The 27904-nt window shown below is 40.1% G+C and overlaps 1 protein-coding gene across 1 annotated transcript in view; it reads right to left on the bottom strand.

Moving 5' to 3' along the window:
- LOC139450156 (vascular endothelial growth factor receptor 1-like) overlaps positions 1-27904 on the bottom strand; it is an 89283-nt gene that overhangs the window by 36190 nt on the left and 25189 nt on the right. Inside the window, exons 2-4 of the mRNA XM_071231824.1 lie at positions 4927-5087; positions 2718-2889; positions 1442-1726 (exon numbers count right to left, since the gene is read on the bottom strand). Coding sequence (XP_071087925.1) covers positions 1442-1726; positions 2718-2889; positions 4927-5087 — 618 coding nt within the window. The remainder of the gene's footprint in view (positions 1-1441; positions 1727-2717; positions 2890-4926; positions 5088-27904) is intronic.

The following is a 27904-nucleotide window of genomic DNA, read 5'->3' as shown; positions in this document are numbered from 1 at the left end:
CCATGATATCATTGTAACATCAGTGTAGCTCCCCTGTTAATATTAAACATTCCCTTTCAAAATCAAAACAATTTTTTTTAATATTCTCCACCTACAGTACACTACGCTCAGAACGAACATAATTATAACAGATCGCTGTAAGAAACTGTTTCCTTTGGTCCTGGACATTTTCTGTACATTTTATCATAAAAAACTGAAGGATATAATGAAGACGCTTACAATGAAATAATGTATAGCGAACTCATTTCGTGGTCCCATGTGTACTCTGTCAACAACAATGTTTATGTTTATAACAAACTGTTAATCTGAGCTGCTCACGTGTCATCAGTCAGCCTATCAAAACATCCACGGCCACACGCAGCTGTTCAAAGTGGCAATAAACGATTGAAGGCAAGTGATCAAATGGATTAAATACTGACACCTTGCCCTCAGTTTACACCCTCAATTAACAATTATAAAACAGTGATTAGGCAATAGTCGCTGTGGCGTATCATTGAACTGTTTGAAAACATTGATGACATTGTGACAACACATGACGTGGGCCCTGTTCCACAAAGACGATCGTAGCGCTAAGATGATTGTAACTCCCATACTTTAACATAGACTTATGACAGTCGTAGCGCTGGAACTGGGCCCAGATCCGTCTTTCAACCAATGTTCAAAGTAAAACAGCAAAAACAGATTTCCTGACTGATGGCAAGTCACTCTTGCGACTTGTCAATGAAGCTGTATCAAAAATATATTTAGAACATTTATTTATTTATGTTAAGTATTTTATGTCATTTATGAGATAAAAAAGCATAGTACAAAGACAGTGCACACTTTTGTTATGTATTGAGTAACATGATGTGGTCATGTGACTTGTTCCGAGATGTCTGACAGTCGAAATGCCTATAATGAACAACATATGTCGCAAACGAAAATCAGTGGTCACTTTGAGGTTGTAATAACCATAGTTTACTGTAGTTTGAAATAAAATTCCGTGATCGTTCTAGTTATTTTCCTAACCAATGTTGACAGAATCTTAATGAAATACAAAACACTAACATGTTCTAGTCTCAAAATGGCTGAAATAAGGCTAAAAAATAATAGTCTTGGTTCTCAAGCACCGCCCACATCATCATAAAGTCTGTTGCATGTTTCGTTTTTATTTCCATTTTCAAAAAAATAACAAATCTTCACATATTCCGCGTCTCAGAACACATGATCACGGCAGTGAAATGCTACAATGCTCAAATCCAACATGGTTTCGCCAAATTTATTGTAAACAAAATTTGGTTACAAACTAGCTTGAACATCACCGCCTGCCCGCACTATATTTTCAAAACCCATTGCCTGAGAACCAATTCTTGTATTTTTTAAGCCTCACGTCAATGTAACTTCACATGCGTAATGGAGGCAGTCACAGGGAGGGGAATCCGATGACTTTAACCACACTTACTGCTATAAAGCAGGGCTACTTGAATAGAGTCAGTGTAATTCTCAACTTCACAGGAGAACAATCCACCAAAGTAATAATTCGGGTAATGGAGAGTAAAGCCAACTTTGGGGTCGTAAGTGACATCACTGCGGCTGTCTACAACTTCGTTGGCCATTTGTTTGATGAGTGTGACGTTGATGGAGGGATCTGTGACGAGGCAAGGGATGATGGCACTGCGGTAGTGTCGTACACGCACAGGAATCGGGTAGCCCATCCTCTGGTTCGGTACCAGTGCATGTTGTGAATCTGAAACACAATGTGATGGGTTAAATATTGCCTCAGTGTTTGCTGCACTGCCATCAGGACCAACAGACTTTGGAAGCTGCACGCCCGTACTAAATTCTTCAGGAATTCATCTAACAAACTGCAGCTCATAGTGACAAATAGTGAGTGAGTGAGTATGGTTTTATGTCGCTTTTAGCAATATTCCAGCAATATCACGGCGGGGGACACCAGAAATGGGCTTTACACATTGTTCCCATGTCGGAAATCAAACCAGGGTCTTTGGCGTCACGAGCGATCGCTTTAACCACTAGACTACCTGACTGCCCCTAGTGACAAATAGACTGACAAGGGAATTAACTGAAGGCGATAAGGACCCATACAAACACAAGATCTACCTGCCACATGCAGGTGCATATTTCAAACAATGTATTGCCATATGCCAGCTGTTCTACAAATACCACTATCAGGGTGTTTTCTGGAGACCATATACACACCACCAAAAGAAACCGGAATACCATACATGTTGGTTAAGAATTATTCATATTCAAGAGATATTACATTGGATCGAACACAAACGAACATACTGTTAAGTTGCATGGACTGATGCTCATGAACGCATCACATGTGATGTCACAGATCCATGACTCGAGATGCACCTTTTGTCTAGTGCAGGATTAGCGTGTAAAGTTTGAAAATCTTATTTCCCTTCCCTTAAAGATCCACTTGAAAAATTGTTGTTTCGTTTTAAGTTGTAAACAGATGGTCATTTACAAAATAGATTTGTAAAAACATGCAATGCAAAAAGCAAATACCTAATAGTAAACTGAAAGCCTTTTTGCTCTTGCCCCATATGGGATTCGGGGGGGTTGCATTGTGACCTGACTGACTCCCGATATCATGGATTGTTGGTGTTCATGCTATCGACCACTGGTCTGCCTGGCCATTCTTGGTGTATTACAGGCAGCCGTGACAGCCAGAATGCTGCTGACAATATTCACTGACTCACTCTTACCTTTGACAAAAATGTAGACGGCGGAGTCATCCCGGACCTTGCGTTGGTCCGCCTGGTAGTAGCAGCTGTAGCTGCCGGTGTCGTAGTACTGCGCATTGGTCAGGGTGAGACGAGATGCCGTCTTGTTAGTGCCGCCAGTAGAGACTTCCATCTTCGCAACACCACTGTCAATCTGAAATCCAGAACAAATTACATGTTTGATGGAAGTGGTGCTTGATAAGGTTGTTCATTTGTTTGTTGTCTAACGCCTCACTCAGCAATATTCCAGCCTTATGACGGCGGCCTGTAAGTAATCGAGTCTGGACCAGACAATCCAGTGATTGATATCATGAACATTGAACCTGCATTTGGGATACGATGACATGCATCAACCAAGTCAGCAAGCCTGACCACCCGATCCCACTAGTCGCCTCTTACGACAAGCATAGGCTTGATAAGTGATGTTTGGTGATGTGTGACTGTGTGTGTGTTTGGTGATGTGTGACTGTGTGTGTGCTTGGTGATGTGTGACTGTGTGTGTGTTTGGTGGTGTGTGACTGTGTGTGTGTTTGGTGGTGTGTGACTGTGTGTGTGTTTGGTGATGTGTGACTGTGTGTGTGCTTGGTGATGTGTGACTGTGTGTGTGTTTGGTGGTGTGTGACTGTGTGTGTGTTTGGTGGTGTGTGACTGTGTGTGTGTTTGGTGATGTGTGACTGTGTGTGTGTTTGGTGGTGTGTGACTGTGTGTGTGTTTGGTGGTGTGTGACTGTGTGTGTGTTTGGTGGTGTGTGACTGTGTGTGTGTTTGGTGATGTGTGACTGTGTGTGTGTTTGGTGGTGTGTGACTGTGTGTATGTTTGGTGGTCTTAATGCAGTTGGTGGTGTATATGGTGGGTTGAGCGGGGTTATTGTTCATTATTTTGATTGCTATTTCCGGCTTAGTTAACGAGACAATTCGCATGGCAATCTTTATCCCTGCATATAAAACAATGCCTAGCACAACCAGAAATACAATCGAAATGGTTAATCATCATATCTAATAATGTTTAATAGCAAATTTCACATTTTTATTGACAAAGTTTGTTAAAGCGTTGTTCATTCACATGATTCGCTACGATGCAGTTTTTAACCAACAGAAAAAAAGAGTTTGATGAAAGTGTAACCCATACATAAGCCGACCCCTTTCTACGGAATCTTTTTCTGGTCCTTAAAATTCAGGTTATCTACAGTCATATACGGTAATTCTGTGATTGGTCAGGTAGTTGCATGTTTAGCATGGTGGTCTGTGTCGGTGAACCTGCGAGTTATTCATAATAGAATATCGACAACTATTTCATCAAGTCAACAGAATGAGCCTATCAATGAAACAAGAAGAGACGTCCACCATTCAGGCCGACAGTGTCTGCCATTCATCTCTGTCTACAACCTCAGGACATTTCACAATCCATCACACCTTCACCACAACACAACACAACAGACTGCCTGTGCTCTTGTCATATTAGTTATCAGTTGCAGTACAGGACAACTGTGTCAAGAATGTGGAATCATTATGCCTAATAAGACTTTAATTGGTATGATAGGGTATCAGCCATAATGACTGAAATACTAGTCTGTCTTCCAGACCAGAGAGAAAAAAATAAAAAAGGAGTCCAACTTAAGCCTAGAAAGATTTGGCAAGTCTAGATTGCCTCAGCTCTGAAATTAAGGCTTGTTCTGGCCTCATTTGGATTTTATCTTTTTTATTTTGTAGATACAGTAAACTATGTTTAAAACGAACACACTTGTAACAAATTGACCGACATAACAAACTTATTTTTTAGTCTCAGACATTTGTTGCATATATGCATATAACAAACTATGGTTATTACTAACTGAGTGAGTGAGTGAGTGAGGTTTTACGCCGCTTTTAGCAATATTCCAGCAATATCACGACGGGGGACACCACAAATGGGCTTCACACATTGTACCCATGTCGGGAATTGAACCCGGGTCTTCGGCGTGAAGAGCGAACGCTTTAACCACTAGGCTACCCGACCGGCCCTATTACTAACTGAGAATAGAGGTCCCTTTGAGTTCGTTATAACTGTATTATACTGTATATAATTTTAAATAAGATAACATTATTTCTCGGAGTGTCTGTTTTGTTGGCATGGGACGTTCACATGCCTCCATCATCATAGAAGTAGTATTTCCAAGCATGGTACAAGCATACGACTCTATTCCCTCACTCACCCTCTCTTGTGGGCCCGGGGCAGTCACATGCCACTCCAGGGGAAAGTCTCCCTCACACAGCAGAGTAAAGTTGTCACCAGCTTTCAGCACGACAGTGGAATCTATAAAGTTTCCAGTGATCTTTGGCCTGCTCTTGTATAATCTCTTGTCATCTATTTCAGCTGTAAGTAAAAGAAAGTATTGTTGACATTATGACTCCATTTCTTTCAGCAATATCATATAGTTAATATTGTTGAATATATTTCAGTAAAATATATATTCTAAACAAAACAAGTTTGGGAGCAGGAATATTTTTCAGGATATTTCTGTAGTGATATATAAGTATTCATGATCCCTACAATTTTGGTTCAGTATAATTGTCAAATGAAACATGAAATTAAATATGTTGAGAAGCTCTTTAGTTTTGAATATTTCTTTCTTTCCAAGGATTCCCAATTCTATTGGTCTGGAGTGAACTATTTAATGCTGTTTTATGATAATACAACCCAAAATGCATTCTGAAAACATAAAGAGACATATTCTTCTGTGCAAATTTTGAGATATAATATCAAAAAGATTCAAGATAAATACTGGTAATGGACACTATTGTTAATAAGATTCTGAAACCTCTTTCTGGGTTGGACACCATTGGTCATATCCAACTAGTCCCCAGCTCATTCGAACTCATGGTTTATGTTAACTAACTAGAGTTGGAGAGGAATTTAAAGCACTAGTCCCGCTAGTCTTTCACTAGTGTCAGGCTCACTGACAAGTGGCCTTGTCTATCCTGGTCCTAATGTTTCCATGGAAATTACAAAAAGTCTATATTTCAGAATTTTCTTATCAGCAAGAGATACTAAGGTCTACCTCTTGCTGGTGAGACAATTGTGAAATTACTATTTGAGGTGAGCCTGTTAATTCTGCTTCACAAATGGACACCCCCCCCCCGAGAAAAGCAATAAATAATACATGTAGAAGAGTAATATCGCTAAATCACATAATTAGTTAAACAAGGTTGATATGTGTGTTAATATTACATGAAGAAATATCAAATATAGGTTTCTTTATTCTCTGGAAACAACCGTCATCAGAAGATGACAAATCCCCCTAGGCCCTCACAAATTCGAAAGAACAAATCTTTTGACTGTTACAATAAGTCCAACGTGATGAGATAATTTCTATCTAATCTGTCTGTCCGTATACAAGAGTAGTTATTGAGCCATCAAAACAATACCATGGAATTGGGATTCAGAACTTTGTAATAATTATGAACAGAATCAAAGTTATACTTGTCGCCATGGAAACGGAAAAAATACAAATTCGAAAAATCCCTAAATAGCAGAAGGGTCCAGTTGACAACCTGGTCTATGTGTGTGCAAATTGTCATGAAAGAATACCAATTACTTTTAGAGATATGGTTCGAACAAAATATTATTACTGACAGACAGATGAATTTTCATAGTGAAGCATATCATAGACATTAATCTCTTTAGTAAAAACACATAAAAATAGATAGACTGAAATCAGGGCAATTCAACAATCTGGGAATGGCTAAGGGACACAACTCTGCACACAAAAATTACACCCTTTACCACTGTGCCATTTGGAGTGAGTGAGTGAGTGAGTGAGTGAGTGAGTGAGTGAGTGAGTGAGTGAGAGTGAATGAGTGAGGTTTTTCACCACTTTTAGCAATATTCCAGCATTATTACGGCAGGGAACACCAGAAATGGGCTTCATACAATGTACCCATATGAAGAATCAAACCCATGCTGAGCAGACACTTTAACCACTAGGCTACTCCACCGTCCCTGTCCCATTTGAAACAGAAACAATAAAGATTCACTGCATGTAAGAATAATACAATACCATGTCCTTCAATCAGCTTGACAGGAGCACATGACGTCATTTATGTTTCGATAGCATATTTTCTCTTTCAACGAAGTACTTGAACAGATAATGAACGAAAGACGAGAATTGCAAGCCCTAGGGAATATCCTGGTAATTTAACCCAAACATGAATCACTCCTTCCAACAAAGTCTGCCAAATGCAAATTCACAAGTATTGGGAAATTTAATTGTAGTAGGACGGACAATACTCTGTACTCAGTCTAAGAGTGACACACAGAAGGCAAAATAGGGTCGGAATGACTTTCATGCTCTTGTGATGTGGGTCAGGATTATGTGTCAATCGGTGCACTTCATTGTCGGATTCATTTTAAATAATAAACTCAAACGAGTGAGAGATGAAGATTATTTACATAAAACATTAAAAACAGGTTCACATGTTATTGTGAAACACTCTCTAATTAACACTGATGGATGAAAAATATTAATTGACAAAAAAAAAGATTGCAATTAAATTTCTTATTATCTCCTCTTGGAAATATTTTATGGGCAAATAACAATGGCACAAACAATGTTAATCAACTAGTTCCTAATGCATCAAGCAGAGGCCTTCTAACAAACTCAAGATGAAGCCGATCATTAGGAAGATCGCATTAACTGTGACATCATAATGAGCCCCCACTGATCAACCTTCCATTATGACACTTAGTCAGAAGCTGCATTCAAATATTTCATTGTGCCATGGATCCAAGCTGGCGGACTATTCCGTTTGGACGTCCATGATTATCAACTGGATGCTCCGATAACTAAATCAGACATCCAATCAGATTTGGGGCTCTGTTGTGTTATAAAATCAGCAAATAAACTCTGCCAAAATGCAAATAATGACCCTTACACTGAAGCATGACGAGGTACCTTCAGCTGACTATATAGGCAATCTGACAATGGTTGTCAGGTTCAATTGCAATTCGTATTACGGTTAAGGAGGCATTGCCAGTGTAATGATCTAGTTATTTGTGAAAAGTAGAACAAAGGCACTAATTAACACTACAAATGTTCTATCATTGCACTGGGCTTCTTTCAGTGGTTTTAATGTGTGGATTAGGACTGGGACAGGTTTGTTGGTTTGTTGGTTTGTTGTTAAACACCACACTCAGCAATATTCCAGCTATATGTCGGCAATCAGTAAATAATCGAGTCTGGACCAGACAATCCAGTGATTGTCATCATGCGCATCGATCCACATTTGTTTGTTTGTTTGTTTGTTTAACGCCTCACTCAGCAATATTCCAGCTATCCTTAACAAATTAAGACACTGATTTGTCTATTAACCAATCAGTAATTGGGTTGGGTTCTATGCCACTTTAAAGTATTTCAATTTTATAATGACTGTCCGCTTCCTGTAGAAGATACGTCCAGAGTACAGTAAGTCATTGACAAATAGTGAAACCTGTCTAAACTGGACTTAGGAGGGACCGAAAGTTCCAGCTGGTAAAGAGAAGGAAAACACCATCCATGCTAAGTGTAAGGCTTCACAAGTACTTGATGTTTGACTGATGTTGGCACTGTGGCTATTGGCGAACCCATTAGCCTGTGTTTGATTCCACAAACCATGACTCACAATTGGCGGAAAACGGGACGCGAACATCCACTTGCAGATTCTAGCTGGTATGGCTAAGGATGGAACTCTGCACTGAAAATTGTGGTGTCTTGACGACTGGCAAACCTGGTCCTAGACTAACACTTTGTCCATAAAAGCTTTTCTTCAAAAAGATTGTAAAATTTCTGTCAACCTTTCCCACTCTGCTGTTTTTAAAGTTGAATAAAGGAAAAGGAAAATGTTGGATCTAGACTTACCTATGCTTTAGTACAATACGGTAATTCAAAAAGTAGAAATTCCAGTCATGGCGCAGAACTACGGTAGACTTGCACATGTCTCTAAGGCAATGTTAGTTTCAATAATGATTTCTACATGATATAAATAATAAGAGCAAGTTGACACTATAAAAGACTGGCATCCGCTTATCTAGACCTTTTATAAGAATGGGATTACCATACATCCAAGGTCTTATCATTCAGTAAGGACTTGGTGCAAGGCTAGACTACCGGGGCAGCTGACACACCATTATTTTAGTTCTAAGTAACACTTAAACCAAACTAAATCACTGTCAGAAGTTGACTCTTGTAGACTGTTAGGAGCTAGGAAAAACAATTGTGTACTGAATTTGTCAAACAAGGAGTCATAGCATATACAATTCATCTCTATCCTGTCTTGTTTGACACAGACAATTTTACTTCACAAAGGAAACACAAAAACATATTATCTTCATATCGGGCAAAACGGCACAACAGTACTTTACTGTACCACAAGTTCAGCAATGACAACATCAAGATCACTTGTGAAATATGTCCTTATATTGATACAAGATTTAAATTAGAAAATACACATTATGACAACTAGCACAGTCGTCCCATTAGCCAGATTTACAACTGCCTTGATGCTCTGGTCATTGTTCCAGAAAGAGATCTTTTAGCACTACGACTATCTTAAGCCAGTGTTAATGTATGGGACTTACGACCACCTTAGCGCTAAGATGGCTTTGTGGAGAGGGGCCCTGGTACGTTTGAGGTATGGGGCCTTGGTACGACCTGATTCTAATCTTAAGAAAAACTCTTAAACTTACAAAAAACTGTTTAATTTTCGTGAACTGCATCAAACCCGTGACAGCTGGGAGTTCAATACATACATCACCATCATGTCTGTTTATTGTTTTAAGGCGTCAACTCAACCCTGGTAGTACATGCACATCAGTGCACTAAGACAGACTGCTGACATACGATAAAGAGGTTGTGCATGTTGATAGTAGACAGGTTTTAGCAAGCCTATGATATAGGGTAATATCCTGTTTATGCAACACGTCTTTGTTCCACCACAACTTGGCCACAAAGAGGCAGCAGTTGCTTAGTTTACCTCTGCAAGCTTATCCAATCAATCAATATCTGGGTGCCTCCCATTATGAAAATCAACTACAATGAAGATCTCTTTATCCAGCAAACATAAATTTGTCAATCTGGTATTCTGAACAACCCCTAATATCAAATATTAAAGATGTATCCATAAATGTAGCTATTGAAATTGAATTTATTTTTATATTTTAAAGATGTATCCATAAATTTAGCTATTGAAATTGAATTTATTTTTAACTTAATTTTTAACTTAATTTTATAACAATAATTTTATGATTTAACAATTAATATCTTATAAATCATTTTTGGAATTCTCTTAGCTTCCTGTTTTGCAATGAACCTAACCAATATTTAACATTAATTTATCATATATATTAAATACTCAGTTGAGCATGTTGAGTTAAACTATTTTTTAAAAACATTTTCTTTGTATTATTATTTTTCTAAGTAAAATAAGTCATTAAACAGGTCTAGTCGTAATAAACCCGTTAAACAAACATGCTACTCAAAATAAGTTAAGGACTACCCAATCCTTTCATATTACTGTAGTTAATCTGTCATGCCATGACAGATAAACCACAGCAATATGAAAAAAATCGGCTGCTCCTTAACTTCTTTTGAGAAGTATATAATACGTTATTACTTCGTTCCATCTGAATATTGCTGCAAGCATGGAGTCTGCCTCTGTTCTGGTGTCATAAAGTAAAAGACTAACATAAGGTCACAGACAATGTTATATACACAGAGGTGCTGCCAGCACTCAACAAGTGACATTCACTCACACACAACTCCACACTGACAGTACTCCAGGGGGGTGTACTTGGCACCACACCATGCAGCCACTGTACCCTTCTAACGTCACAACATCCAAAAACACACACATGGGGAAAGATCTATCAATCAGAAACATTAATCTGAACCATCCATGTTTGTTTCTTGACCTTCACTCCACAGTGAGGTGAGGTGAGGTGAGGTGAGGTGAGGTGAGGTGAGGTGAGGTGAGGTGAGGTTAATGGCACTTTGATAGGTATCTCAGTTATAACATGTTGTCACTGGATGTGAAACCCCTGAACACAAGTAATTGGGAACCCACCAACATGGGGATGGTGAAACCCAAAAACACAGGAATGGTGAAACCCACCAACATGGGGATGGTGAAACCCAAAAACACAGGAATGGTGAAACCCACCAACATGGGGATGGTGAAACCCAAAAACACAGGAATGGTGAAAACCACCAACATGGGGATGGTGAAACCCTCAAACACAGGAATGGTGAAAACCACCAACATGGGGATGGTGAAACCCACCTACAAGGGGATGGTGAAACCCCAAAACACAGGAATTGTGAAAACCCTTCAATTTAGGGAAGGTGAAACCCACCAACACGGGGATGATGAAACCCACTAACATAAAGATGGTGAAACCCACCAACATGAGGATGGTGAAACCCCAAAACACGGGGATGGTGAAACCCACCCTGATAGGAATTGTGAAAACCACCAACATGGGGATTGTTGAACCCACCAACACAGGAATTGTGAAACCCACCAATTTAGGGAAGGTGAAACCCTACAAAATGGGGATGGTGAAACCCGACACAGTGATGGTGAAACCCACCACACAGGGATGGTGAAACTCACCAATTTGGGGATGGTGAAACCCACCACATGGGGATGGTGAAACCCACCAATTTGGGGATGCTGCAGGCAATAAAGGTTTGTAATGGGGCAAATAGGGATGATGTTTCCTCAGACAGCAGCAAACAAGACAATTTCACAGTTCATTCTGGATTTACCACTGAGGCCCCCCCAATAAAACATTGGGTGGTCCCTGAGAAGTACAATGAATATTTTTACAAATAAATACATCATTTTCAAAATGGATTTTGTGAACATGGATCTGCCAATGAATAGCTTATGTATTTTAACTTCTTTTATAATTTTACTCAGTGTTTATGTACATTTAATGCTTTTATTAAACAAGACTTAGCTTCAATGATACTGCATCTGTTGCCACTTAACACTATTGGGTTTCACCTTCTGTTATTATTTCACTGTGACATTTCAGTACAGTTAATGTCTTTATCAAGTGAGAATTGACTTCAATGACACGACAGCTTCAACATGCCACCTCAAGATAATGGGTCGGTCTATAAATTCCTGAAAAATTATTATTGAACAAAAAACAACAATACCTTTCATGAACATCAGTTTTGAAAAAAAAGGCAATGTCAGATCGATGACAACAGATGACAACCTGACAGTGCATTGCAAACATCAAAACATTTTATGAATCATCAATCAGGCTTTGTCCCTTTCAAAGTCCTGACACACCAGTCATGGGCAGTTTCTTCCAATACAGGCCAGGTACAGGAGACACTTCTCAGGCAATGGACACATCGGTGACACATGACAACAGTGAAACAAGCTACTGCCAGCCAGGAGCACAAAATCCCAACCTCTCTCAAGCAGGAGCAAGAAATCCCAACCTCTGATAGAAGGAGCAAAAAATCCCAACCTCTGATAGAGGGAGCAAAGAATCCCAACATTTCTGACAGGAGCAAAGAGTGAGTGAGTGAGTGAGTATAGTTTTACGCCGCTTTTAGCAATATTCCAGCAATATCACGGCGGGGGACACCAGAAATGGGCTTCACACATTGTACCCATGTCGGGAATCAAACCAAGGTCTTTGGCGTGACGAGCGAACGCTTTACCCCCTAGGTTCCCGACCGCCCCGACAGGAGTAAAGAACCCCAACCTCTGATAGAAGGAGCAAAGAATCCTAATTTCTCTGACAGGAGCAAAGAATCCCAACCTCTAACAGAAGGAGCAAAGCATCCCAACTTCTCTGACAGAAGGGGCAAGCAGTCTCAACCTCTCTGACAGGAGCAAGCAATCCCAGAATCTCCGATGGAATGAGCAAGCAATCTCAACCTCTCTGACAGAAGGAGCAAGCAATCTCAACCTCTCTGACAGAAGGAGCAAGCAATCTCAACCTCTCTGACAGAAGGAGCAAGAAATCTCAACCTCTCTGACAGAAGGAGCAAGCAATCCCAGAATCTTCGATGGAAGGAGCAAGAAATGCCAACCTCTGACAGAAGGAGATGTCATATATTGACACCAAGACATCATAACATGGAACATTTGTCACAAACACCTTGGTCTGATTTGACCAAATTACCATATTCGACATAATAAGCGCCCACGGCGCTCTCATAATAGAAATAGTGGGGTCTTATTAGACTATTATCTTGGTGAAAAACAACAGAGTTGAAAGATTGTAAATTTTGTGGTTTATGCTGACAGCCCGAAATGTTTATATATGACAGATATAATTTTCCAGAATTTAATTTTCCATAATTAAAGGCTGCATATAACACATGTATTATGCAAGAATAAATAAGTCTTGTGTACATTGATACATCGGAAGGGGTGCTAATTGGGATTGTTCACTAGCCAATACATTAGCAAATATCACCATGGGCGCTTATTAGAGCAGGGCGTTCGAATACGGTACTTGATTTTGTGTGGAAACTTATAAGATGCCATTCAACAATATGATGATCATCACTGGTGAAAACCTTCCCAAACTGTCTCCTTCAGCCAAACTCACTGCGACGATCCTCTCGACAAGAAATATTCCACTGAAAGCTGCCTGATCCTTCTCAACAAGACAAAAACATTTCACATGATACACTACCCCCCCACACAGACACATGTGAGGCATCTATGCCATGTTTTCCTTCTCCACATATGCTGCCAATATACACTGTTTCTGTCTAATGTTAACCCCCATGAGGTAACTACACAGAAGAGGGCTGACAAGGGAGATAACTGCTGTTGTTTCACGTGATCCCTGGCTAAATGGTAGTAAACACCTCTTTCTTCACCCAAGATTAAACACAAACGCTCCACCTACAAATGTTGTTCCACTGATTTCTTTACAAATTAATGAGAACAGCAGCAAATCTTTGCCTATTGAGCCTGTCTGACAATTCCTGAAAAATTACCATTTAAAAAACAAAACGTGTTTCATAAATATCAGTTTTGTGAAAAAATCTGTGACGTTAAATCAACGACTATAACGGGCAACCAGACAGTGCATTGAAAACATCAAAGATTTCTAGAAATCATTAATCAGGTAATTTGTGATCAAACAAAGAAAATGACGTTCAAAAAGTATAACTGAAAAAATATAAATATAACAACAATGCTGAAGTTTTGAAGGAAACAAGTAAGACAATTATTAAAAATGTCTTATGAAACAAAAAGGAAGTTGATGAATTCTAAGTCTTGAAAACAAACCTGTATATACATTGACCCTTGACAGTTTATAAAGAGAAGTCCAAAAAGTTCATCATATGTTATTTCCAACAATTGTTCTGTAAATCAATGACACATATCACAGGTTTAAACTGTTGAAACGATTACCAGCATAACTGTTAACATCGAAAATTAAGGCTGGGACGAGTCCAATCTTACTACCCTGGTACCCGACCCCCTATTACCCGACCCTACCCAGGTACCCGCTGCAGGTACAAAAGGTCTGATTGGGCATTGTTTTACGGCAGCCCTGGCAAAAACTGTTTAGATACATGTATCAAATGATCCGACCATGCGTACACTGAAGTTGAAGCTTTATCTTTACTCAAACATATTAAGTCAAAGGAATGTGTGCATCGTCAAAAAGAATTGCGAACATTAGCGACTTGTAGTGTAACCACTGAGCTATAGCGAATTCTTGACATTAAAAAATGTATCATGTGACTAACCATGGGTCCAGGTACGGTACTGAGGTCCTACTCAGGGCCCATCTGACCCGAGTACTCAAGTTACGCGCCCCAGCCCTATCCAATACAATAATATATTGGTAAAGTTTGTACTGATGGAACCTGATGAATTCACAGTATCGGTTTAGTTGTAGTCAAACTGTTTGGCAGGAGTAAAGTGAAAGGTCACTGGGCCTTGAACAAATTAATTTAAATGAATTAAGTCAGAGCCGAGTAAGTGATTTATGAAATATACAATCTTAAACACCATACATAAAAAGCTTTACCTACAACAGAGGATGAAAGGTTTCCAAGTGAGAGAATAACATTTATGCTACCATGGCAGGTTTACCATCATTAAAAACACTTTAACAAGCAGAGATGTACGCCTCTCAAAATGAATGATAAAACGCTGCTATGGATGGAGAAGGTCATCTTAAAAAGGCTGGAGAACCAGGAACAATATAGAATCAGCTTTATAAGTCATCGGAAATTACTAAAGAGGTACTTATTCCCTTGAAAATATCTGGCACCATAGGGCAACTGTTTAATAGTCAGCTGGAACAACACCTGCAAGAGACAGCGGACACTGCTAATGATCCTCACATTCTTTTGTCAGGAATCAAACCCAGACTGTGGAAGCAAACAAACACCTAAACCATTGAACTACCCTTGACTCTGAGTATCGGAGTTGAGAACATGAGTGTCATATGGTCATATGGACAAGAGTTAAACATGTTAGACGTATTGACAGGCAAGGATTCAGTAGTCATATCTGTTTGTTGTTTGTTGTTTAACGCAGCACTCAGCAATATTCCAGTTATATGACGGCGGTCTGGAAATAATCGAGTCTGGACCAGACAATCCAGTGACTGACATCATGAGCATCGATCCACGCAATTGGGATACGATGACAAGTATCAACGAAGTCCGTGAGTCTGACCACCCAATCCTGTTAGTTGCCTCTTACGACAAGCGCAGTCATCTTTTACGGCAAGCATGGGTTTCTGAAGACCTGTTCTAACCAGGATCTTCACGTGTATAGTCATATCAACAGGGTCCAAGCATAAAGTACTCATATTGACAGGACCGAGCAGATGATAGTTATATATGGCCAAGACAGCTTTGTTGCCCAATCAAAAAAAGAAAGTTAAAGTCAAGAGCAGAGATACTTAGTGATCCGAGAGTCTGACATGGGACAACAATAAGCTTGGTGACCAATGTTTGCAGACCCAACTACAGATCAAAAGGTATGGTAACAGAGTATGAAATACTAAAATGTTCGAAACGGTTGACATCAGCTTCCGCTGCAGCTCCACTCCTCTTCGTCTGTAGATGACACGGCCTCTCTGTCTCCCCCGACATGAGTGTGGTCACTTCCACTGGTATTTCCCTGACGGATGTAACCCACTTTCCATACACCCTTGGCGTAAGTTCAACATTCCTGCACCCAACCTGTGATCCAAGTGGCTCAATGGCAGTAATAACCTCTGATTTGGAATAGTGGCTGGAGTCATTGTTATGGGGTCGCATGTGTGGACCATAATTGTGGTACAAGAGGGCTGTTGTTGTCTCTGCTGGATATGCCTCGTCTTGAAATTATATAAACACGTAGCTAGTGTTAAGATGTATACACAACCTGTGAAGATCCTGCTAGAATAGTTCTTCAGCAACCCATGCCTGCCGCTAAAATTGACTATGCTTGTCATAAGAGGTGACTAACGGGATCGGGAGGTCAGGCTCTCTGACTTGGTTAATGCATGTCATCTTATCCCAATTGCATCGATCGGTGCTCATGATGTAAATCACTGGACTGTCTGGTCCAGACTCAATTATTAAAGACCGCCATCATATAGGTGGAATAGTGTTGAGTGCGGCATTAAACAAACAAACAAACATAAGATGTATACAGTGTATATATGTACTATACACATGGGCCCAAAGGCTTTGAAACGACTAAAAAAAATAATTTTGATCAAATTTGATAATGTTTTATACAACCTGCTATACTGCTCCTCTGATTCCCAATTTGTAAGCGTCAAACAAATTACCGTACTTAAAGTAATAAGCGCCCCGCTCTAATAAACGCCCACAGCAATATTTACTAATATAATGGCTAGTGAACAATATCAGTTAGCACACGCTTCCGATTGATTAATGTACACAAGACTTATTTATTTTCGTATAATACGCACTCGTGTGTTATATGCACCCTTAATTATCAGCAATTAAATTCTTGGAAAGAATATCTGTCATACATAAACATTTCAGGATGTCAGCATAAACCACGAAATTTATCTTTCAACTCTGTTTTTTTCACCAAAGTAATATTCTAATAAGAGCCCCCCATTTCTAATTTTGAGAGCACCCTGGGCGCTTATTACGTCAAAAACGGTAAGTTTAAAGAGCAATATTTCTTACCATGAATTTCATTAACTATTCATCATTTGCAGGAATCTTCCTTACTACTGAAGAAAAAAAATTAGACTGGTGATGGCCACACCAAGAATATGCACACATTATACCGATGCATGAAATCAAACCCAGCTGTGAGAGTTGATGAGCAACTGCATTAACAACTGAGCCACCTTACTGCCCCTTTGATCTGATAGGATCTCGGCACAATGGACCACAAGCCATCACAAGCTACACACTAACCACTGAGCTAACACACCATGACATGAAAACTCTTCAACAATAATCAGGAGGCACAGGTCGCCCAGTCGTCTAAGGCACCGCAATTCGCTGTGCAGAGTTGCGTCCCTTGGGCACACCAGAAACCTATGATTGTGGGTTCGAATCCCAGTTCGCCCCGATTATGTTTCTAGGTTTGTCAGCACCATACTCGTGCTCGTGGGTTTCACCGAAGTGGTAAACATCTGAGACGTGCATCACTTCGGGCTTTCCACTCACATTAAGCTGACGTGCCGCGATATAACTGAAATACTGTTAAAAGCAGTGTTAAACCAAACTCACTCACTCACTCAACAATAATAAGAAAACAATATCATTATAAACTCAGGATTCTACTGCCAGAGCACAAAATATGCCACAAAATTTGTAAAATGTGTACGGCTAAAAAAGATGCGCTCATCATCACACAAACTGTAATATAAGTGCAGGGGTATCTTTCAAATACCGGAAAAGACACATTATTCAAGCCTTAAACATTTTTTAATTGATATTTTCATAATTAAAATAAACTCCTTAAGAGATATGTCATTCCTTTGTTGTGAATTACTAAGACATTAAGTGCACTAAATAACACTACAACTTATCTGTAGTCAGCTGTCAACACTTATGCCGGTCATTAAGAACAACAACATACACTGGCAGTACCAAGGTTAAGCTGACTTAGCTTCAGTGATACCAGTACTCCCTCGTATCTGTTGATACCACAAACATCAAATTAATTTACTTTGGTGCTGTTCCAGAATTAATGATAAGTAAAATTATGAAAGACAACTTCTCCGTAATTTATCTTACTGCATGAAATGGGTATGGTCGTCCTCTAATAACAATTATTTCAGCTGAAGAGCATTGTATATCATGTTTATTACAATACACTGATTTATCAGTATATGCATAGGTTAGTTTTTATTGGTTTGTTTCCAACTGAACATGTACAGCTTGTTTGGGCTTGACTGGCACTATCTCTACAACTGATCAGGGGAGGCCAGCTTTATATAATGATGAATGGAATGATTAGAGGAATCTTAAAATAGAGGCTTCCTTTGCACTGATGGATTGTCTTTAGGCATGGTGTGCTAGTCTGCAGGATTTGGGGGGAGGTGGTGAAATTAAGGGGAGAGGGGGGGTGAAGGAAGGGGGGTAGATAAGGGGAGGTGGGACAAGGGGGAACGGGTGCAATAAGGGGGAAAGGGTGGAATAAGGGGGAAGGGACGGGATAAAGAAGGGGGTGGTATAAAGGTTGATGGATAAGGGGAATGGAAATGGGATAAGGAGGGATTGAGATGGGAAAAGGGGAATGGAAATGGGATAAGGAGGGGTTGAGATAGGATAAGGGGAATGGAAATGGGATAAGGAGGGATGGAGATGGGATAAGGGGAATGGAAATGGGATAAGGAGGGATGAAGATGGGATAAGGAGGGATGGAAATGGGATAAGGAGGGATTGAGATGGGATGAGGGATAGAGATGGGATAAGGGGAATGGAAATGGGATAAGGAGGGATGGAGATTGGATAAGGAGGGATGGAAATGGGATAAGGAGGGATGGAGATGGGATAAGGGGAATGGAAATGGGATAAGGAGGGATGGAAATGGGATAAGGAGGGATGGAGATGGGATAAGGGAAATGGAGATGGGATAAGGGAAATGGAGATGGGATAAGGGGAACGGAAATGGGATAAGGAGGGATGGAGATGGGATAAGGGGGATGGAGATGGGATAAGAGGATGGAGGTGTAACAATGGAATGGGGAATAGTTTGAATATACTGTTTTTGCATAGGTGGGAAATAATGATATATACTTAATGCAACACAACCTTAGTTGGTTGTCACAAAAGAGATATAATGAAGAAAACAATTCACTATCATATTTCGCAAGGCATATGTAATTGAAAACACCATGCTGAGGCTTATTTTTAGATCCATAATTGCTGATGGGGAGCCAGTACATGTAACCTTGTTCTAAAAACAGTTATCTGGTAAAAAAGATGTTTACAATTTCAATACATTGCATGAAAAAATAGTGCCTGTTGTTTTGAAAACAAACTAAGGCAGTTATTTAACTCAAAAAAAGAAGAAGATATTTTTGAAGTTGGTGTAAGAGGGAGCCATTACTTGAAATATTGTACTAGGGAGACTGCTGAAAGAGTTGAGTGACAAGATACCTGAACAGCCCATTAACGGAACTCGCTCTCAACCAACCTATTAAGAATCCGAGGTAGAATATGTCTTCCGAAACCCATGCATGCCGTAAAAGCTGTCTATGCTAACAATTAACGGGATCGGGTGGTCGGGCTAGCTGACTTGGTTTATGCATGTCATTGATCCCAATTGCGGGGATCGATGCTCATGATGTCAGTCACTGGATTGTCTGGCCCAGACTCGCCGTCATATAGCTGGAATATTGCTAAATGTGAAAAAAACCCGGTCATTTGGATCCCGGTTCGCCCCGATTATGTTTCTAGGTTTGTCAGCACCATACCCATGCTTATGGGTATCACTGAAGTGACATGCATCAACCAAGTCAGTGAGCCTGACCAACTGATCCAACTGATCCAGTTGGTCACCTCTTACGACAAGTATGGGTTGCTGAAGACCTATTCTAACACAGATCTTCACTGGGTGGCTGATCATGTCATCATGCCCAGGTAGTGTTGATCGTTGCGCATGCTCTCAACCGCTAGTTTGCCTGGTCCAGACATGGCTTGAATATTACAGACTTCAGCAAAAGGGACAACACTCACTCACTCTCAAATTTCTGCTATGGCCTTAAATGTGAGTTCAAATCCAGATGTCCCAGTTTGAAAAAGCCTGTAGATTTACATCCTTTGTGGCAGTGGAATGGGGCCTTGCCCAAGTAAACATTTCGCTGAACTGCTCTGCTGTTAACTTGAGCAGAGCTAAAATTGGCCTTTGGAAATGTTCTGAGAAGTACTGTATGCACTGTTTGGCTAACCAAGCCTTTTCCAGGAAATCCCCTTACACCTTCCGTTGACTTAATCAACTTCTTGTCTCTGAGCAGAGCCAGGTGAGGTGGACTTCAAAATGAAAATTAATCAACTGTTTGTTTTGCTTGCCTGTATGGATAAACAAATGAAGTAAATATTTTATCTTAAACAAGGTGGGTAACTATAAAAAGGCTTTTTTGTCATGTGCAACAGGATGTCATTAACAGGTTGGAGTATTAGTTAATACTGATTGCTTCCTGTGTCAGCACTATGGGAGACACTGTGTTATCTAACTGCCTCGAGGCTGCTATTTAAAATTTCCAAGGAGCTAGTATTTATTCACGGCCTGCACTGAGCAAGAATTTGATGGTAGTAACGAAGTGCATTCCTGTTGTAAAAACTAGAGTGAGTTTGGAGGTTTGCCAACACAAACAAGTTCATCCAAATGATTTCTCCCCCATTAGAGCTATCGTAATAGTTGTAGTTGTGGAGGGAGACCTTCGGAACAATTTGGTTAAATTAATATTTTGTGTCGGATATTTGAGGTTACCAGTTGTGGATGCAGGATGCGTTTTTTGTGCGTGTTACTAGTGTATGAGTTAGATTGGTATTTTCTAGGGAAAGGTGATATTGTTTGTGCGAGATAGTTGCGGTATTTGACAATACATATCATTTACTCAGACTCTCATAGGCTGTCTGTGATTTCAACTGGAGCTTGATGTGTAGCTTGATAAACAAGGGAAGCGGATACACAATTGTTGATGATTTGGGCCTTGATAAGTCAGTCTTTCAATAAGCTTTTTGTATTTGCTGGTGATGAAAGACCACCAAGAGAGCAATTGGTTTCAAATTATAAAACATATATCTAATTCTGGCTTAGTTCTTTTCTTTAAATGATTTTGAACAAATATGCTGAACAGTTATAAGAAGAATCCTAGAGTTTGGGACCTCCAAAATGTCGGTGAGACTTCGGTAACTGACAGAAGTGGTTCAGGGGGGCATTAGGCCAGTAGACTTGGGCGGAGTTGTGTCTCTTAGTCGTGCAAGGATCTGATGATTGTGAGTCCAGTCCTGTGTGGAAAACATTGCGTATCTGCGTTATTGTCTTTCCTCCCACATACAAGTGACAAGCTGTGATAGTACAGTAAACATATTCCAACCGTCTTACTCATTCACCAATTCACCTAATTATCAGGTATTTACTTGTCTTAATTCATATATACATGCTGGTTTATTATAAAATAACCCTTGATGATCCGGGGTAGAATAGGTCTTCAGCAACCCATGCTTCCCATGAAAGGCGATTATGGTTGTCGTAAGAGGCGACTAACGGGATCAGGTGGTCAGGCTCACTGACTTAGTTAAAAATTGTCATCGTATCCCAAATGCTTAGACCAATGCTCATGACGTCAGTCACTGGATTATCCGGTCCAGACTTGATTATTTACAGACTGCTGTTATATAGCTTGAATATTGCTGAGTCTGGTATTAAACAAAAACCAACCAAACAAACAAACCATTAATAAATTCCCTATATCCTTTATTCATGGAAAGATGAAAACACAAGTTGGAGTGGCAAGTTTATTATTTAATGCCATACTCAGCAATAATCCATTTCACAATTGGGATACGACAACCAGGTCATCGAGTCTGACCACTTGATCCATTTTATCACCTGAGACAGGCTCAGGTTGCTGGGGACCTATATTCTTACCCAGAATTTCCATGGGTTGAGTGGCAGGTAGGTCAATGGATTTTCCAGCTGTTCTAAATGCTTGCTCAGAAAACAGAATGATCACTCATAGCTGTATGTCTGGTATTCGGAATGAGGAGTCTGGGCATAGATTTAGTCAACAGTACCTCTGTTTATTGTTGGTCAGGTGGCAAGTAGATCAGGGGAGGTCACTCTTCTTGCAGAGTTATCCCCCTTACTGTTTCAGAGATTTAACTTATGATACTTCCTTAAACATGTTGAACACCTGGAGGTAGTTTGAGTTTCTGTCTCTGTCGAGTACTAGACATCCATTTTGGCCGGCTTACCTACATATCTTTCACACCTTATGAGAAACAGGTCTAATGGTAGAGCGTCCGAAGTTTGATCCCAGGCCACGTCATAGCACAAGACATTAAAAGATGGTACTTGTTTGTACCCTGTCTTGCGCTTGGCATTAAGGCCGCCTCCATGGTCTTGTGGTTGAGCGTTCGCTCGGAGAGCGGAAGGTCTGGGGTTCGATCCCCAGCCGCGTCATACCAAAAGACGTTAAAAGATGGTACTTGTTGTTACCTTGTCTGGCGCTCGGCATTAGGGGGCTAAAACAAGGACTGGTCAGTTCGGAGTCAGTATACTGTGTCTGTGTTAAACTGCGGCATTGTATCTCAGTGAGCTAGCACTATAAATCTGCATCAGTCCAGACTAGTACAAGCAGCCACCAACACACACACACACGTGCATGCACGTCGCAATATAAGTGCAATAATCTTGGACACGACCCAATTTCACCTCACCTCACCTGGCATCAAGGGGCTAAAACAAGGACTGGTCAGCTCTGTGACTGAGTGGGGTATTCATGTTAAACTCTGGCGTGGTATCTCAGTGGGCGAGCACTATAAATCGACCTCAGTCTGGACTAGTACACGCACGCACGCAAGCACACACATCGCTTTATAAGTGCAATAATCTTGGATGTGACGTTAAACCCCATTTCACCTAACCTCACCTTGCTCAGGCTAATTTGGCAGTAACTGTTTACCGTGTTGTGTTAAGGACATAGAACCTTATTCACATCAGGGAAAACATTCCATCTCGCTAGAACTGTGAGTACAGGAGCAGGTGCTATTATGAAGCCTTGTTGTGACTATTTAAAGTGTGTGAGTGTGTGAGTGAGTGAGTGATGCTAGTCAGCAATATTCCACCTATGTCACTATGATCTAAAATGAAGCCTCAGCCAGGCAAACCATGAGAAATGATATTAACTGTCACTCCACATCAGCCAGTCCAGCCAGACTACCCTGTTCTAACTTTAGTCGAGGTCAGGCATAGGTTGCCTGCTGTCTAAACTGCTGCAGTTCGCTGTGCAGTCGAGTTGCAAGAAACCCATGATCATTGATTGGTTGGTTGGTTGGTTTGTTGTTTAACCCCACACTCAGCAATATTCTAGCTTTATGATGGTGGTCTGTAAATAATTGAGTCTGGATCAGACAATCCAGTGATTGACATGATGAGCATCAATCCACGCAATTGGGATCGATGACATGCATAAACCAAGTCAGCAAGCCTGATCACCCATTCCAATTTGTCGCCTCTTACGACAAGCATTATTTATATCGCTTTTACAGCAAGCATGGGTTGCTGAAGACCTATTCTACACCGGATCTTCATGAGTTCATCACTGGTTTGGATCCTGTTTATAATGTGTCTGGGTCAGATAATCCAGTGATCGATATTATGAGGAATATTCTATGTCATCATTGGTTTGAATCCTGTTTATAATGTATCTGGGTCAGACAATCCAGTGATCGATATTATAAGGAATATTTCATGTCATCATTGGTTTGAATCCTGTTTATAATGTATCTGGGTCAGACAATCCAGTGATCGATATTATAAGGAATATTCCATGTCATCATTGGTTTGAATCCTGTTTATAATGTATCTGGGTCAGACAATCCAGTGATCGATATTATAAGGAATATTCCATGTCATCATTGGTTTGAATCCTGATTGCATGGATTATTCCCCACAATATCGATCACTGGATTGTCTGGTCCAGACATGAACAGGCCATCACCATATGGTTCGGCTTTAAAGAAACAAAAACAAAAAACAAAAGGCATGGCACTCTATTCTAATTTCATGTTATGCAGTAGTGAGTTGCATATTATATACTGTTCTGACCCAGAATAGTTCTGGTTTTGAAGAGTAAACATTTACTTCTACATGTAATGTATCTTCAAGTATGTGACACACACAATGCTACTATGTATGATATTGAGGATAAATACTGTGATTATCATGTGATTATGTGTGATTAGAACAAGCACCTGCCAAGACCCAGGCATAATAGTCCTGGTTATTACTGATGATGAACTGCTGTAGTGTCTGTGCAGTAATGAACTGGAAGAACACTTGCATGTGTGACTATTTTCAACTGCAGGACAAGAAATGTTAAACTTAAGAATATATTTCATGTTGGGGTGTGAATGATATACGGTATATAGCACCCTGGGGCGCTTACTCTGAGGGGGGGGGGGATGAGTGAGTGAGTTGGTTTTAATGCCGCTTTGTATTCCAGTTATATCACGGCGTGTCAGCTTAATGTGGGAGGAAAGCCCGAAGTAATGCAGGTCTCAGACGTTTACCACTTCGGTGTATGGTGCTGACAAACCTAGAAACATAATTGGGGCAAACTGGGATTCGAACCCACAATCATAGGTTTCTGGCGCTGAGGGAGACGAGAATGCAAATGTGAACATGTAGAATGCACACTGACCTGTCTCTGACATTATGTATATTCTGTCATGGACGTTTCAAATAAATATTTATGGAAAATACAAGAAACGGTTCATCAAAAACAAAATGTATAGTGAAACTGTGTTAGCCTGGGACTTTCGGATAATATTTTGGGGAATGCAAAGTAGAAATACACTGACATTACTCTGATCCAAGATTTGTTCATCCAATTATATGATTATCAGGACAATTTAACTGGAAATTGTCTAGGATAAAGGGGTTTGGTGGTGATGGTGGTAATGATTATGATGGTGGTGGTGGTGTGGTATTGGTGATGATGATGATGATGATGATGATTAAGGTGATTGTGGTGATAATTATTATGGTGGTGATGACTTTAATGATGATTACGTATCTGTATGTCAACCTCATAATGATGTTAAGCACCATATATGATCAGCCTGATTTGTATTGGGGAAGCTTTCTCCAAATTCTCTGTGCAGGGTTGAGAGTGACGTTGTTTGTTGTTTAACACTGCACTCAACAATATTCCAGCTATATGATGGCGGTCTGTAAATAATCGAGTCTTGACCAGACAATCCAGTGGGATTGCAGTTGGGATACAATGACATGCATAAACCAAGTCAGCGAGCCTGACCACCCGATCCCGTTAGTCGCCTTTTACGACAAGCATAGTTGGCTTTTACGGCAATCATGGGTTGCTGAAGACCTATTCTACCCCGGATCTTCACGGACCACTCCACCAACTGTGTCAAGATATCCCCTGCAACCCTAATGTCAGTCGCATCTGACAGAATCTATCGTGACAGTACAGCACCTCCCAAGGAAACACACCAACCAACAGGCCCCTAACATCTCTATCCCTCACAATGAAAAAGGATCCATTCTAATACACATACCAATACGACTGATGAAAGCAATCCCTCAAATTGTGCGAAAATTACGAGTACTCACCTAACACTGAATATTATGGGAAAAGGATATCTTAAAATACACCACAACATAATTGTTTCTGTTTATACCTATACTCTCTGGTTGTAGTAAAACAGTAACATCTTTCCATATCCCATAACACTAGAATTAACCTCTACAGCTTTACAACATTTTGTGAAAAAAGAGAGCAGTCATTAATTCATCTGAGCAGCATGAAGACCATGATCGGAATGAGAAAATCAGGCTTCTGCAGTACCAGTTCCACAATTCTTGGTACAGTTTGTCCCAAAGGACATGTTGGTCTGCCATTGTGAAACTTCGTTTTTGTTGGCAAAGATCCGGAGAATAAACTTACTGGAGCCAAGTTGTATTTTCACTTCGGTTTGATGATTGTGGTGTAATATATAGTCGTCTCACACCATATCATATGAAACTTAGATGGTACTCTGAGGGCAGAGAGCCTTCTTCATCACATCCCTGTACAGAAAATACATCAATTCTCCTTGAGCATCTGGGCTTTGAAAGAAAACAACATTACTATGGCCAAGAAAAACTGAAAATGACGACGTTTTTATAGTTTTAATAAAAAAAATCACTAGATTCAAATACCTTAGGGAGGTCTCAGGCACTCCCAGGAAGCCCCATAATTTCAAATTTTGGGAGTGTAATGTACTTTGAATGCAAAGAAACTCTCTCTGCACAAAAGAATACGTCCTCATGAATTTGCTGCATTCTGCAAGACTGATTTTTACTTCTTTTCTCTGTAACTTCAGCAAATATAAGATAACATTCCCGTTATAGAGTGAAAGAACAGTGTCTTTTTTGTTTTGTTTGTTTTGTTTGTTTGCTGTTTAACACCGCGCTCAGAAATAATCCAGCTATATGACAGCGGTCTGTAAAATAAATCAAGTGTGGACCAGACAATACAGTGATTGATATCATGCGCATCGATACACGCAATTGGGATACGATGACATTATCAAGCAAGTCAGCAAGCCTGACCACCCGATCCCATTAGTCGCCTCTTACGACAACCATATTTGCCTTTTAAGGCAAGAATGGGTTGCTGAAGACCTATTCTACCCCAGATCTTCACAAATGGTGTATCTACCATGGAACGCCACATGATTATCACCTCACTAAACCATTGTTTTAGAAAGTAATATTTGAAAAATAACTATTATTTGAACAAAAATCAAAAATCAAAATCAAATTGAATACAAGATCTTTATAAAAGAAACTCCTGAGGAAAAATAATGTCATCTTATTTGCCACTTTTTCATTGCAAATATCATATCAGGGATCACGTCTACTCTTAGAATGAAAGCAGAGGTTGCATGTGTATGACGAGGTAGTGCCGAGTGACATGCACGTCAGGTGCTGCTTGGAGAGCTACCATGCCGCCAAGGCAGCTGAAGATGGGGGAAGATGAAAGGGCACCTGTTCCCTCCGTTCCTCACACCAGCACCATAGTACAATCTGTCAGGCCTACAAACCACAGTCAGGCGGTGTGCTCGAGTCAGGAAAGAATTTGTAGGTACAATTAAAGGATGGGCTGAGATTGAATGGATTCAGGATATTTTGTTTGTGTAGCATAGAAGCTGATGACTTAAGTGTAGCACGGAGTGGATCCCCCTGATAAATGTACTGATGTGAGGTCCCCGTTGGACAGTTTAAGTGATCATAAGTCATTGTTATTGTTCATCAAGCATCAAGCTACACTTACAAAAATAGTTAGGGATCATGAATATTTTTGGGAATATTTGTTCATAGCAAAGACTGAGCATGCAATTTCATAAAATATATCCCCAATATTTTTCATGATCCCTAACTTCTTTTGTTCAGTGTTTATGTTGTTGGTGATTATGCAGCGTAGAATATCTCCATTCTTTTTGATAATTACCCTTGACTCTTTTGCTACAATAGCTTCATCTTGGACCCAATCTGAAAGTAATTTCATTTAAAACAGCCTCTTATTAGCGAGAGAAATTCTGTGCTAAGAAAGGTGCTGATTTCATTTCTAAAACATGGCGAATTTGGTCATGGGTATTTATGCCAACAGAATGGATATAAGATACCCTTGAAAATTGAGGATGGTTAGTAATGTATTAGAATGTCTGTGAACCTACTAAACAGGAGTTTGAATCAAATACTGCATGAATGATTAAAGAATGAGTGAATTGGTTGGGTTTAATGCTGCTTTGAAAAGAATTTCACAATGTTGTTGGTCTTTGTTGTGTAACCCACAATCAATCTAAGTCATTGCACATGATCACCTAATCCAGTTAGTTGCCTTGTATGTTTCAATCCCGGAATCCCATGGGAATGATTGGGAGAAAAGCCCAAATAGATGAAGGAGGGAGTGAGTGAGTGAGT

The sequence above is a fragment of the Haliotis cracherodii genome, unplaced genomic scaffold (assembly GCF_022045235.1).
Source record: "Haliotis cracherodii isolate W230 unplaced genomic scaffold, xgHalCrac1.p SCAF_8, whole genome shotgun sequence".
Classification (NCBI taxonomy): domain Eukaryota; kingdom Metazoa; phylum Mollusca; class Gastropoda; order Lepetellida; family Haliotidae; genus Haliotis; species Haliotis cracherodii.
This window is presented reverse-complemented; position numbering and strand designations above follow the sequence as displayed.